Source organism: Schistocerca gregaria, chromosome 3, assembly GCF_023897955.1.
Source record: "Schistocerca gregaria isolate iqSchGreg1 chromosome 3, iqSchGreg1.2, whole genome shotgun sequence".
NCBI lineage: Eukaryota > Metazoa > Arthropoda > Insecta > Orthoptera > Acrididae > Schistocerca > Schistocerca gregaria.
Genome location: NC_064922.1, coordinates 306,984,746 through 307,000,901, shown reverse-complemented (window position 1 = coordinate 307,000,901; position 16,156 = coordinate 306,984,746). Strand labels below are relative to the sequence as shown.

Below are 16,156 nucleotides of genomic sequence, written 5' to 3'. Positions count from 1 at the left end.
TGCTGGCTGGCATGGAGGAGGTAATTCTGTTCAAGAGACCCCATTATGCTTGAGCTCAGAATATGTTCTGAGATCTTACAACAAATCGATGTCAAGGATATTCGATGGTAGTTTTGTGGACCACTTCTGCTACCCTTCTTGTAGTTGGGTCTGACCTGTGCCTCCCGGCACGTGTTTTTTTGAAGGATCTACAATACATTATAGTTACAAGAGGAACTAACACAGGTTCAATTTTAAACTACTTCAGCTGTTTCTCAATATCACCTACAATAATACTTACACTATGTGATCAAAAGTATCCGGATACCCTTATCAACATATTTTTTTCATATTAGGTGCATTGTGCTGCCACCTATTGCCAGGTACTGCGTATCACCAACCTCAGTAGTCATTAAACATCGTGAGAGAGCGGAATGTGGCTCTCCGTGGAACTCACGGACTTAAAACGTGGTCAGGTGATTGTGTGCCCCTTGTGTCACACGTCTGTACGCGAGATTTCCTAAACATCTCTAGGTCCACTGTTTCCGATGTGATAGTGAAATGGGAACGTGAAGAGACACGTACAGCACAAAAGTTTACAGGTAGACCTCGTCTGTTGACAGACACTTGAAGAGGGTCATAATGTGTATTAGGCGGACCATCACACAGGAATTCAACACTGCATCATGATCCACAGCAAGTACTATGCCAGTTAGGCGGGAGGTGAGAAAACTTGGATTTCATGGTCGAGCGGCTGCTTGTAAGCCACACATCACGCCGGTAAATGCCATACGACGCCTCGTTTGATGAGAGGAGTGTAAACATTGGAGACTGAATAGTGGAAGAACGTTGTGTGGAGTGATGAATCACGGTACACAATGAGGCGATCTGATGGCAGGAATCGGGTACGGCGAATCTGAGGTGAACGTCATCTGCCAGCGTGTGTAGTGCCAACAGTAAAATTCGGAGGTGGTGGTGCTATGGTGTGGTCGTGTTTTTCATGAAGGGGGCTTGCACCCCTTGTTGTTTTGCGAGGCTCTATCACAGCACAGGTCTACCTTGATATTTTAAGCATCTTCTTGCTTCCAACTGTTGAAGAGGAATTCGGGGATAGCAATGCATCTTTCAACACGATCGAACACCTGTTCATAATGCACGGCCTGTTGCGGAGTGGTTACACGACAGTAACATCCCTGTAATAGACTGGCCTGCACAGAGTTCTCACCTGAATCCTAAAGAACACCTGTGGGATGTTTTGGAACGCCGACTTCGATGCAGGCCTCACCGACTGGCACCGATACCTCTGCTCAGTGCAGCACTTCGTTAAGAATGGACTGCCATTCCCCAACAAACCTTCCAGCACCTGATCGAACATATAACTGCGAGAGTGGAAGCTGTCTTCAAGACTAAAAGTGAGCCAACACAATACTGAATTCCAGCGTTACCGATGGAGGACACCACGAACTTGTAAGTCGTTTTCAGCCAGCTGTCCGAATACTTTTGACCACGTAGTGTATTTCATTCATTTTTTGAGTGGTGCGTGGATTAAATTGGGGCAGTTCTCCTGTGTTTTCCTTTGTAAAGGAACATTTGAAAACGGAGTAACACATTTCAGCATTTGCTCTACTACCCTTAATTCCAGTTCCTGTCTCATTGCGCTGGGGCTGGACACTAGCTTCTGTGGCAATAATGGCCTTTACACACGACCAGAATTTCTTTGGATTTTGTGAAATATTATTTGGTAATATTATGCTGTGGTAGTCACTGAGGGCATCACTCAACGCTTTCCTTGCCATTGCCAGTCTACATTTTATATCCTCTCTACTTCGACCAGTATCAGTTATTTTGCTCCCTAAATAGCAAATCTCATTTACTACTTTATGTGTCTCATTTTCTAATCTAATTTCCGCAGCATCACCCCATTTAATTCGACTACATTCCATAGTCATGGGTGACTGGAATTCGTCCGTAGGAAAAGGGAGAGAAGGAAACATAGTAGGTGATTATGGATTGGGGCGAAGAAATGAAAGAGGAAGCTGTCTGGTAGAATTTTGCACAGAGCATAACTTAATCATAGCTAACACTTGGTTCAAGAATCATAAAAGAAGGTTGTATACATGGAAAAATCCTGGAGATACTAAAAGGTATCAGATAGATTATATAATGGTAAGTCAGAGATTTAGGAATCAGGTTTTAAATTGTAGGACATTTCCAGGGGCAGATGTGGACTCTGACCACAATCTATTGGTTATGACCTGAAGGTTAAAACTGAAGAAACTGCAAAAAGGTGGGAATTTAAGGACATGGGATCAGGATCACCTGAAAGAACCAGAGGTTGTACAGAGTTTCAAGGAGAGCATAAGGGAACAATTGACAGGAATGGGGGAAAGAAACACAGTAGAAGAAGAATGGGTAGCTCTGAGGGATGAAGTCGTGAAGGCAGCAGAGGATCAAGTAGGTAAAAAGACGAGGGCTGCTAGGAATCCTTGGGTAACAGAAGAAATATTGAATTTAATTGATGAAAGGAGAAAATATAAAAATGCAGTAAATGAAGCAGGCAAAAAGGAATACAAAGGTCTCAAAAATGAGATCGACAGGAAGTGCAAAATGGCTAAACAGGAACAAATGTAAGAATGTAGAAGCTTATCTCACTAGGGATAAGATAGATACTGCCTACGGGAAAATTAAAGACACCTTTGGAGAAAAAAGAGCCACGTGTATGAATATCAAGAGCTCAGATGGCAACCCAGTTCTAAGCAAAGAAGGGAAGGCAGAAAGGTGGAAGGAGTATATAGAAGGTTTATACAAGGGCGATGTGCTTGAGGACAATATTATGGAAATGGAAGAGGATGTAGATGAAGACGAAATGGGAGATAAGATACTGCGTGAAGAGTTTGACAGAGCACTGAAAGACCTGAGTCGAAACAAGGCCCCCGGAGCAGACAACATTCCATTAGAACTACTGACGGCCTTGGGAGAGCCAGTCATGACAAAACTCTACCAGCTGGTGAGCAAGATGTATGAGACAGGCGAAATACCCTCAGACTTCAAGAAGAATATAATAATTCCAATCCCAAAGAAAGCAGGTGCTGACAGATGTGAAAATTACCGAACTATCGGTTTAATAAGTCACAGCTGCAAAATACTAACGCGAATTCTTTACAGACGAATGGAAAAACTGGTAGATTCGGACCTCGGGGAGGATCAGTTTGGATTCCGTCGAAATGTTGGAACACGTGAGGCAATACTGACCCTACGACTTATCTTAGAAGAAAGATTAAGAAAAGGCAAACCTACGTTTCTAGCATTTGTAGATTTAGAGAAAGGTTTTGACAATGTTGACTGGAATACTCTCTTTCAAATTCTGAAGGTGGCAGGGGTAAAATACAGGGAGCGAAAGGCTATTTACAATTTGTACAGAAACCAGATGGCAGACGTAAGAGTCGAGGGGCATGAATGGGAAGCAGTGGTTGGGAAAGGAGTGAGACAGGGTTGTAGCTTCTCCCCGATGTTATTCAATCTGTATATTGAGCAAGCAGTAAAGGAAACAAAAGAAAAATTCGGAGTAGGTATTAAAATTCATGGAGAAGAAGTAAAAACTTTGAGGTTCGCCGATGACATTGTAATTCTGTCAGAGACGGCAAAGGACTTGGAAGAGCAGTTGAACGGAATGGACAGTGTCTTGAAAGGAGGATATAAGATGAACATCAACAAAATCAAAACGAGGATAATGGAATGTAGTCAAATTAAATCGGGTAATGCTGGGGGAATTAGATTAGGAAATGAGACACTTAAAGTAGTAAATGAGTTTTGCTATTTGGGGAGAAAAATAACTGATACTGGTCGAAGTAGAGAGGATATAAAATGTAGACGGGCAATGGCAAGGAAAGCGTTTCTGAAGAAGAGAAATTTGTTAACATCTAGTATAGATTTAAGTGTCAGGAAGTCGTTTCTGAAAGTATTTGTATGGAGTTTCGCCATGTATGGAAGTGAAACGTGGACGATAAATAGTTTGGACAAGAAGAGAATAGAAGCTTTCAAAATGTGGTGCTACAGAAAAATGCTGAAGATTAGATGGATAGATCACATAACTGATGAGGAGGTATTGAATAGAATTGGAGAGAAGAGAAATTTGTGGCACAAAATGACTAGAAGAAGGGATCGGTTGGTAGGGCATATTCTGAGGCATCAAGGGATCACAAATTTAGCATTGGAGGGCAGCGTGGAGAGTAAAAATCGTAGAGGGAGACCAAGAGATGAATACACTAAGCAGATTCAGAAGGATGTAGGTTGCAGTAGGTACTGGGAGATGAAGAAGCTTGCACAGGATAGAGTAGCATGGAGAGCTGCATCAAACCAGTCTCAGGACTGAAGACAACAACAACAACAACAACAACAACAACATTCCATTATCCTCGTTTTGCTTTTGTTGATGTTCATCTTATATCGTCCTTTCAAGACACTGTCCATTCCGTCCAACTGTTCTTCCAGGTCCTTTGCTGTCTCTGACAGAATTACATATTCATCGGCCAACCTCAAAGTTTTTATTTCTTCTCCATTGATTTTACTTCCTACTCTGAATACTTCTTTTGTTTCCTTTACTGCTGGCTCAATATACAGATTGAATCACATCGGGGAGAGACTGCAACCCTGTCTCACTCCCTTCCCAACCACTGCTTCCCTTTTATGTCCCTCGACTCTTATAACTGCCATCTGGTTTCTGTACAAATTGTAAATAGCCTTTCGCTCCCTGTATTTTACCCCTGCTACCTTCAGAATTTGAAAGAGAGTATTCCAGTCAACATTGTCTTAAGTTTTCTTTAAGTCTACAAATGCTAGAAACGTAGGTTTGCCTTTCCTTAATCTATTTTCTAAGATAAGTCGTAGGGTCAGTATTGCAGCAAGTGTTCCAATATTTTTGCGGAATCTAAACTGATCTTACCCGAGGTCGGCTTCTATCAGTTTTTCCATTCGTCTGTAAAGAATTCGTGTTAGTATTTTGCAGCTATGGCTTATTAAACTGATAGTTCGGTAATTTTCACATCTATCAACACCTGCTTTGTTTGGGATTGGAATTACTATATTCTTCTTGAAGTCTGAGGGTATTTCGCCTGTCTCATACATCTTGCTCACCAGATGGTTGAGTTTTGTGAGGCCTGACACTCCTAAGGCTGTCAGTAGTTCTAATGGAATGTAGTCTACTCCTGGGGCCTTGTTTTGACTTCGTTTTTTAGTGCTCTGTCAAACTCATCACGCAGTATCATATCTCCTGTTTCATCTTCATCTATATTCTCTCCCATTTCTACAATATTGTCCTCAAGAACATCGCCTTTGTATAGACCCTCTATATACTCCTTCCACCTTTCTGCTTTCCCTTCTTTGCTTAGAAATGGGTTTCCATCTGAGCTCTTTTCTCTAAAGGTCTCTTTAATTGTCCTGTAGGCTGTATCTATCTTACCCCTAGTGAGATAAGTCTCTACGTCCTTACATTTATCCTCTAGCCATCCCTGCTTAGCCATTTTGCACTTCCTGTCGATCTCATTTTTGAGACGTTCGTATTCCTTTTTGCCTGCTTCATGTACTGCATTTTTGTATTTTCTCCTTTCATTAATTAAATTCAATATCCCTTCTGTGACCCAAGGATTACTATTCGCCCTCGTCTTCTTACCTACGTGATCCTCTGCTGCCTTCAATATTTAATTTGTCAAAGCTACCCATTCTTCTTCTACTGTATTTCTTTCCCCTATTCCTGTCAATCGCTCCCTAATGCTCTCCCTGATACTCTGTACAACTTCTGGTTTAGTGAGTTTATCCCGGTCCCATCTCCTCAAATTCCTACCTTTTTTCGAGTTTCTTCAGTTTTAATCTACAGTTCATTACCAACAGATTATGATCAGAGTCCACGTCTGCACCCGGAAATGTCTTACAATTTAAAACCTGGTTCCTGAATCTCTGTCTTACCATTATATAATCTAACGTAAACCTTCTAGTTTCCCCAGAAGAGCTTCTGTATAGTTTGGAAGGTGGAGACGAGGTTCTGGCAGAAGTAAAGATGTGAGGACGGGGCGTGAGACGTGCTTGGGTCGCTCAGTTGGTAGAGCACTTGCCCGCGAAAGGCAAAGGTCCCGATTTAGAGTCTCGGTCCGGCACACAGTTTTAATCTGCCACGAAGTTTCAAAGCGACGTTTTTCGAACGTGGAGGAGATACACGGAGACAGGAACTGTCGATGACATGCCTCGCTCAGGCCGCCCAAGGCCTACTACTGCAGTGGATGACCTCTACCAACGGATTATGGCTCGGAGGAACCCTGACAGCAACGCCACCATGTTCAATAATGCTTTTCGTGCAGCAATAACCTGCATCATGCGCAACTTCACTCCCGACGTCCATGGCGAGGTCCACCTTTGCAACCACGACACCATGCAGCGCGGTACAGATGGGCCCACCAACAAGCCGAATCGAACGCTCAGGATTGAGATCACGTTCTCTTCACGGATGAGTGTCGCAAATGCCTTCAACCAGACAATCGTCTAAGACGTGTTTGGGGGCAACCCGGTCAGGCTGAACGTCTTAGACACACAGTCCAGCGACTGCAGCAAGGAGGAGGTTCTCTGTTGTTTTGGGGTGGCATTATATGGGGCCGACGTATGCCGCTGGTGGCCATGGAAGGCGCTGTAATGGCAGTACGATACGCGAATGCCATCCTCCAACGGATAGTGCAGCCATATCAGCAGCATATTGGCGAGTCATTCGTCTTCATGGACGACAATTCGCGCCTTCGTCGTGCACATCTTGTGAATGACTTCCTTCAGGATAACGACATAGCTCGACCAGAGTGGCCAGCATGTTATTCAGAAATGTACCGTATCGAACATGCTTGGGATAGGTTGGAAAGGGCTGTTTACGGACGACGTGACCCTCCTATCACTCTGAGGGATCTACGCCGAATCGCTGTTGAGGAGTAGGACAATCTGGACCAACAGTTCTTTGATGAACTTGGGGAGAGTGTGCCAAGATGAATACATGCATCCATCAATGCAAGAGGACGTGCTACTGGGTCTTAGAGGTGCCGGTGTGTACAGCAAGCTGGACCACTACCTCTGAAGGTCTCGCTGTATGGTGGTAGAACATGCAGTGTGTGGTTTTCATGAGCAATAATAAGGGCGGAAATTATGTTTATGTTGATATCTATTCCAATTTTCTGTATAGATTCCGGAACTCTCCGAACCGAGCTGATGCAAAACTTTTTTGATGTGTGTATCTTTCTGTCTGTTTTAGTTGCCATTTGTACTTTGATAATAATTGTTGCTACAACTGCGTCATTGATATTTTTTTCGATGTGGGCATTCTAAAATAGGTCAGGTCTATTTGTTGCCATTGGGTCCAGTATATTTTCATCATGGGTGGGATTCCTAACTATCTGCCTAGTAGTTTGCAGAAAAGGCATTTACCAAGGTTTCACAGGATGTCTTATCATGCCCACCATTAACAAAACTGTAATTTTCCCAGTTAATTGTTGGATCATTGAAGTGTCTACCAATGATTACAGTATCATTAGGTGCTTACGTACAAGTGAAAAGAGGTTTTCTCTAAAGTTTTCTGTCACTTCAGGAGATGAGTCTTGTGGCGATAGAAGGATCCAATTATTTTATGCCCGTCCCTGATAGTGAGTCTTGCCTGAAGAAACTCACACGGTGGTGGACAATTTTGGGGTGCGAGCGGGGCGTCTGCTCCATCCCCCCCCCCTCCCCCCGTCATTTTCGGGGCCACCCGTATTGCCACCCGTGCACCCCCACCATTCAGCCTGCATGCTCTTTGTTTCTTTCTTTCGTCAGTCGACTCGACTGAATCGAGTTATCGAGTAGCTTTACTTTCCTTTGTAGCACGTGTAAACGCCATTAATGATAGTGATTCTGTTATGCAAGCATTGTCTGTTTGTCCTAGATTTGACTATCCTATTTTGTACACGCTGTACGAAATATTTCCTTGTCTACGTGCATCTATTGCTGCAGTAGAAAGAAGTTTCTCAACATTGCTATATACAAGGACACGGCTGAGGTCGACAATGAAAGAGGAACGACTTAATGGCTTAGCTCTGTTGAACACTGACCTTGACGTTGATTGCCCTATTGACGATGTAATTAACCCATTTTCCAGGAATAATCGGCGCATAGATTTCATCATTTAAGGAAGAAAATCAGAATTGTAACTTTTCTTATATCATAAGATGGCATTGTCTTGTATATGTTGTGAGTGTGTAGGTGCTATTCTGTTATTCTGCACAACGGATTAATCTGAGATGTACCCTTTACCCTGTGGCTCCTGCAAGATGTAATTTCCATCTTCACACTACTACAGAAGTCAGACAGACGCTCCTAACGTTCTAAAGAGAAATGCCTGAAAGACTTTGAGCAATAAATATCTTCTGCAGTCGTCTGCTGTAAGGAAATGACACAAAAATTCACAAACTTTCTTACGTTAACTAGTTGGATACTTGGGTACAGGAGTAGTGCTCGTTAGTGTAAGACAAACATGAAACTAACGAAAATGATTATTTATTTTGCAAAAATTCAGAGAAATCACAATGGCACTTTTAGTTATGAATTGAACAAGTTGGTTCCGGGTTCTTTTCGGAATGTGAAGTTACCTCTTAAGGATAGCATTCGCAAATGAAATTTCTATACAAACGTTAAGAGTGTTATTGAGTTGGCAGAATGGCTGAGAGCCACGCCTACTCAACTTGAATAATTATCCGTTAGAATGTTGCTACGTAGGGTCGAGGCTGTCGTGTGTGAAATGCAGTGAAGTGTACTGTTGTGGAGGAAATATGGGGCTCACAAGAGCTGTAGTGCATAATACTGTAAGCTGCGATGATTGCTGTATGCGCTACTCGCTGCTGACAAATAAGATAACTCTCGGTCTATCTGGATTGACCTTTGCCAATCAAACTCTCCCTACGCCATGATGAAGACAAGGACTTCCATTCGTCTCTAGTCTAACTATTGGCGTGGTACACTGGTCAGATAACCAGTCCACCTTGATGCCACTCAAAAATTCACTCACAGGCGTTTAACTATAACTCTGTAAGTTCACACCGCACAATAAGTGTGGCGGCCAACACAATGAGCCACGCTTAATCACAAGGACCCAATATAGAGTCGCACTCCGATTCACTCTCGACAGAGGTGCTCTCCCAGTGAAGTACTGAGGAGAGGCTTGTTCCTCGCTCTTTGAGTACATGTACGAACGCACACGCTCTCCTTACGTGTTCTCGTTCCAAGAACGACAACGGAACGGCCCCTCTCCATGCCAGACGTGAAGGGGTATATCTTTCGGTCTCTTCCATTACTCCTTCAGCTAAAGGCGTCAGGAATATCGTCTGCCAATCAGCATTGCTTTTCTAAAACGGGAGAATGACGCTTCGTTTAAAGCTACCAATCCGGAAATCTGTAGCATTGGCGTTTGGCGTTTGCTGTCTCCCTGTGAAAACCTCTGAAACTGAATGCTATATATGTAAATAATACGTAGGCTGGGCGCTCCCACACAATGTAGTGGAATTTTCTTTTAAGTCGGACACTGGGTCGTTCTCCCCTTTCACTCGGTCAAATGCTGTGCACTCCATGGGCGGTCGCCGTCCGATATAGATAGACTGAATCGTACTCTGAAGGGACCGGCCTCTCGGCGTGCGGTCCACCTCTCCTGAACTAAAAGTTCTTGGGACCGTCGTGTCTTGAATGTGTGTGTGTGTACACCAGCCTCAAGTATCTCAACCCCGCTGCGCACTTATTATTTGCGTATTGTTTACATGAATTCATACAACACTGAGTTTATCTTATCGAGTTTGGGTTCGAATGAAGCGTCTTGATGTGCGGAATATGATTGTGAGGGCGGAATATGTAAGCAATGAAGGTCAGGAGATGACGACGTCTTACAATGTGTATAATCAGTTCAAATAAACTTTCTTAAACTTTGCATGTGACTTGATTATTTTTATTACAGTAAAAGTAAAGGTAGCTCAAGATATCTTTAGTGCCTTGAGGTTTTTCTGTACCTGCCACTCAAATCACATGCAGTTTCAGTTTCTACATTGGTGGATTTCAGTTTCCTGTCTGCTGCAACAAACACGCCACCTCTCTTTCCCATAGGCTTTCACAGAACAGATTAGCGTGGTGAGCTAAACCAAGCAGCAAATGCAAATAAAATTTTTCAGCGGCAATCTTCTGAAGGGGACCTGGACGTTATGGTCTGTAGTCCTTATTAGTATTTAGAAATTTAGTAACTCCGAAACTTTAATAGATATTGGAATCAAAATTTAACCATAAAATTAGTACATTGTGACCTATATGTGAAAAATTTAAGAAATGTGAAATACACTCCTGGAAATTGAAATAAGAACACCGTGAATTCATTGTCCCAGGAAGAGGAAACTTTATTGACACATTCCTGGGGTCAGATACATCACATGATCACACTGACAGAACCACAGGCACATAGACACAGGCAACAGAGCATGTACAATGTCGGCACTAGTACAGTGTATATCCACCTTTCGCATCAATGCAGGCTGCTATTCTCCCATGGAGACGATCGTAGAGATGCTGGATGTAGTCCTGTGGAACGGCTTGCCATGCCATTTCCACATGGCGCCTCAGTTGGACAAGCGTTCGTGCTGGACGTGCAGACTGCGTGAGACGACGCTTCGTCCAGTCCCAAACATGCTCAATGGGGGACAGATCCGGAGATCTTGCTGGCCAGGGTAGTTGACTTACACCTTCTAGAGCACGTTGGGTGGCACGGGATACATGAGGACGTGCATTGTCCTGTTGGAACAGCAAGTTACCTTGCCGGTCTAGGAATGGTAGAACGATGGGTTCGAAGACGGTTTGGATGTACCGTGCACTATTCAGTGTCCCCTCGACGATCACCAGAGGTGTACGGTCAGTGTAGGAGATCGCTCCCCACACCATGATGCCGGGTGTTGGCCCTGTGTGCCTCGGTCGTATGCAGTCCTGATTGTGGCGCTCACCTGCACGGCGCCAAACACGCATACGACCATCATTGGTACCAAGGCAGAAGCGACTCTCATCGCTGAACACGACACGTCTCCATTCGTCCTTCCATTCACGCCTGTCGCGACACCACTGGAGGCGGGCTGCACGATGTTGGGGCGTGAGCGGAAGACGGCCAAACGGTGTGCGGGTCCGTAGCCCAGCTTCATGGAGATGGTTGCGAATGGTCCTCGCCGATACCCCAGGAGCAGCAGTGTCCCTAATTTGCTGGGAAGTGGCGGTGCGGTCTCCTACGAAACTGCGTAGGATCCTACGGTCTTGGCGTGCATCTGTGCGTCGCTGCGGTCCGGTCCCAGGTCGCAGGTCGACGGGCACGTGCACCTTCCGCCGACCACTGGCGACAACATCGATGTACTGTGGAGACCTCACGCCCCACGTGTTGAGCAATTCGGCGGTACGTCCACCCGGCCTCCCGCATGCCCACTATACGCCCTCGCTCAAAGTCCGTCAACTGCACATACGGTTCACGTCCACGCTGTCGCGGCATGCTACCAGTATTAAAGACTGCGATGGAGCTCCGTATGCCACGGCAAACTGGCTGACACTGACGGCGGCGGAGCACAAATGCTGCGCAGCTAGCGCCATTCGACGGCCAACACCGCGGTTCCTGGTGTGTCCGCTGTGCCGTGCGTGTGATCATTGCTTGTACAGCCCTCTCGCAGTGTCCGGAGCAAGTATGGTGGGTCTGACACACCGGTGTCAATGTGTTCTTTTTTCCATTTCCAGGACTGTACATAGTGGAGTGAATATAGATTTTTATCTTACATACCGAATTAAATGTAATTTTCGTTTTAGATGGACTACGCTTCCGCACTATTTAAAGCAAAAGGTCAAAACCAATTTTATTCTTGTAATTATTAAGTTGTTGAATTGGTAAACCAGGAATATTCACCTGTTTGCTGTTCTGTGTATTTTTTTTAAAAAAATATTAGAATTAATTTTTTCTCCTAATAATTTCAGAATATATGACACGCTTCGGCTTAAAATGTTTAATACATTGCTGAGTAATGTGGTTTACTGTATACAAGCAGTATATTATTATTTATGCAAAATTTTAGTTTTGGACATTTAATATTGGATGAGATGATACCTAAGTGTTCATAAACATTGATTATGGGAAATTGAAACTAAAGATTTACATGTCATTTTCTTCTCAGTGATAACATCAAAATATTCCAGCTCCATAATTTGGTTGATTCTGAGTGTCCTTTTCATATTCTTTAGTTTTCTTTCTTTTCTTTGTTATTCTGTCCACCTTTGTCAGTGACACGTTTCCTGTCCACTTGTAGTGGCTAACTTTTCATGTTGTCTGCAGTTCTGATGTCTACTCTGCTCATGGTTTTTAATCTTCTTGCTACTCTGTCATTAAAACATATTGTGGCATCCATCACACCAACCTGAAAGCTGACATGCCAACAAAAACAGTTTTTGCCATGCATCCATATGAAAATATTGAAGCATTCATTTGGATTCTGAGTTTTGCCATGTAAAGATTTCACTAGGAATTTAGAATCTGCAAGGTCTTTATATATTGGCTTAAGTTGTACCATAACAGTGTCTGGCCTGGGGTGTGCATTGTATGTTTTTGGCCATTTGTTCACACTATTATACTTTCACCATGAAGTGTTTTCTTTGGGGCAGAGCCCATACTGTGGATGCTGATCAGAGAATATTCTGAGAAACAGAGTTCCCCAAATTGACGTTTTCGCTTTTTCTCCTGGTGGATAGACTATAACATTCTGTGAGGTTTTCTCTTTCTGATTTGCTAAGCATGCCCTGCCCACCAATTACATTGCCACCAGAGAGTTAACTTCCTGTCATGTCCTTACCGAGTTTCCTGAGTCTTGCCCACATTCTCTACTGCACATGTCGTGTATAGTCCGTTTCTTAAATTTCAGTTTCGCTATATGGTTTAGCAGTCACAACACTATGAAGCCTTTAGAGGCAACATTACCAAGGGAGTGAGTGTATCGAACACCAAGTCTAGCAACTGAGCTACTAAAAAGCAGATCCTGCCCCCTTGCTTTCCACACCAGCACTGAAACCTCCAGAGTTTTTGTTACATTCATGTTCGGTTACCTTATTGGTACACCCTTGGCAGTGTTTCGTCAGACGTTATAGGTCATCACCTTGCCTGTATCTACAGAGGTAACTGTGACAACTTATTCAGCGATGTATGGCCTCTCTTATGGGAGAAACAAATTAGTAGATGACAAATGTCTACTGTTTCTTTCACTGCTATTTTTTTAGGTAGTTCACTGACTTCTATTAGGGCGTTATGCACTCAGTTGTAATATCTCTCAATTTGACAGGTGGCGGTGGGAGACCCGTCATAGCACAAAACATATGGGCTGTTGTTCTTCCCTTCCCAATACACATGGCATAAGCAAGATGAATATACACTACACTATATTTTCTGCATGTTTCAAGTAGTTATCGCTGTACACTTCGTTACTTTACCAAGACTTGGTATTCCACTACAATTTTGCTGGATATGCCTCTTCTCTTACTTATGTCTTTACTGAACACAAGGAACTTTTCCCTATTACATTATTCACATTTAGCAACAGAGAAAAGTAGCTCTGAAAGCGTGCGCTTACTATTTAAAATGCAACCATCATTTTCGCTATTTACAGCACCAGCATCTTGTTCATTTTCGGTAAGATGTTTCAATCTGAGCTTTGAAGCCCTGCTTTGAGAACTTTTTGGCCTAACCTCACTCTCCTACAGCGAAATGATTTCTTAGTTTTTACGATTTCCAACAACGTGCTTGTGTTGACTACCGAAAAATTTACGACTGCAATTAAAATTCTCATTTTTGGCATTTCACTAAGTAAATGGTTGAAATACACAGTCACAGCAACAAGTTTACAATATGAACGCACCCGAAAAACATAAGTAATTCAAGTAACCTGCGTGTATCGACAGAAAGATCGATTGCAATAAGTCCCTGAACATAATACAGTCTATATGTTCGTCAAGGTTGCAATGGAAGTAACGGCGCCAGAATTAAATAACGAGACATTATAGGCAAAGTTTCGTGTTTGGCAGTCGTGTAACACCTACGCATTCACGCCCCACAAGACATTTAATCACGAAAATTATGAGGTACTATACACGAAATATATGTTTTTAGAATCAGGAAGAATCACAGAATATTGTGAAAGAAAAAATTACATTTTTTGGGCTCTCATGACGTCCAGATCCCCTTAAAATTGTGCAGCACATCCAGTATAAAATACATTTACATGTAAAATAACTACACCAATCTCTTGAAAACTAACTTTTAACAGCTTGGCATTGTTATTTTACAAGGAAATGTTTCTGCGTCAGTTATTCAATGATGTCCACTAAGGCAAAATATCTCGGTCCTATACAACACTAACTACTATTACAAGGTATAACTTTCTTTCCATTATTTAAAGAATAGCCCCATGTTTCTTTGTGATAAGTAAGACACGCCCACATAGCCCCGCGTGCTAGGGACGACCGGGTGATGATAGGAACGGCATCCGGCTGCTCTCTACCACTAACATTGCCAAATACTAAAATTAGCATCCAGACCCCGTGAAGATACTGTATAAAGGCCACGGGAAAGAACAGTTCCTCTATGATAAACTAATAACGTTATTGTGATATTTTAAGAATACTTGACCATAACATTATGTGCCAGTCTTGACTAGATCGGTGAAATGTAACTCAAATAGTGCTAAGTATTTGCATCAAAAATGAAAGCGCAATATACGAGGCTGCATTAAAAAGTAATGCCTTCTGTGTCGTAAAAAAATTTAATAATGAACATATAACAGCAGAATTAGAACAGACCATAGCGTGAGCTGTCCTCTATACAACACTACCGTGCAACATAACCAGCATGCATTTGTACATATTTTCGCCATCACTGAGCGTAGGCATCTCAGCAAGTTTGGAAAAATTCAGGGTTTGGTTTCTTGACCGATTCATTCTATGGGGACGCTGTAACGGACAGCAGCAGTTTGCGGCGTTCGATGAAGAAGTTTGGTAACGCGGAAATGGATATTAAAGATAAACTGCACGGTGGCCGGCCGACAACATTTGTCGCAGATGTCAGTCGAGGACATGCTGATGAAGTGAGACAGATGCGTCACAGTTCACAGTTTACAGCGAAATGTACGTAACCACACTGTAGAAACTTAAAGAGGCAACAATCCACGCCCCCACAAGTCATTTCTCACCACCGAAGCGATTGCAAAAATGCGATGGTCAGGGGTGTCTGGTGCACCCTACAGTCTAATTTAGTCCCCTCTGACTTCTGCCTGTTTGGGCATATGAAAGAGAACCCACATGGTTACAGATGCAGATTTGGTTGAGGTTAAAATAGCTTTCAAATCAAGCAAAACCCTGACATTTTCCAAACTGGTTTTGATGCATGGGTTCAACGAAAGCGCAAATGTGTGCAAATATATGACGACCGTGTTGAATGGTAGTGTTGTGCAGAGGACATTTGGGGCTACGACATCTACTAGTTCAACTCTTATATTTTCATTATTTAATTTTTTATGACTCCGGAGGCATTATTTTTTGATCCATCCTCCTATATTTTTATAAAACTATTTAAGTGCAACTGGCATGATAACAACGATAGCAGTTATTGGATATAACTGATCGTCGGATGACGTTTCTTTACAGAGAAATTAATGAATAAATATAAATATTTATCCCATGAATTAAAATATTAAATAAGTCAAAACATTTCTGTGAATTAAAGATTTTGATTGAAAAGGCAAGTACGATGAAGTGTAAAACGTTGTAATTATGTGTTGCAGAGGAAATGCATGGAGAGGAGTTCAGAAGAGCCGGGAGAGATGTAATTGAACACATCATTAAGTACACCCTGGGCGTGAAGGATATGAGGGTGACGCCAGACGTGAATCCGTCCCACGTCTTTAACTCGTTACCCAAGCAGGCGCCAGATAATGGCGAGAAGTGGGAAGAAATAATGCACGATGTGGAGACCAAAATACTGCCGGGGGTTAGTAAACACACTAGTTCATCAACTTCTTTTACTTCCTAATATTTCTGTCCTCATTCGTCACATAAAGAAATAGTACGCACTAACGACTTCTCT

The 16,156-nt window shown here is 42.9% G+C and overlaps 1 protein-coding gene across 1 annotated transcript in view; it reads left to right on the top strand.

Annotated features, from left to right (window-relative positions):
* The window catches only part of LOC126354901 (uncharacterized), a 365,410-nt gene that overhangs the window by 21,785 nt on the left and 327,469 nt on the right, over nucleotides 1-16,156 (top strand). The window contains exon 2 of the mRNA XM_050004967.1: nucleotides 15,855-16,060. Coding sequence (XP_049860924.1) covers nucleotides 15,855-16,060 — 206 coding nt within the window. The remainder of the gene's footprint in view (nucleotides 1-15,854; nucleotides 16,061-16,156) is intronic.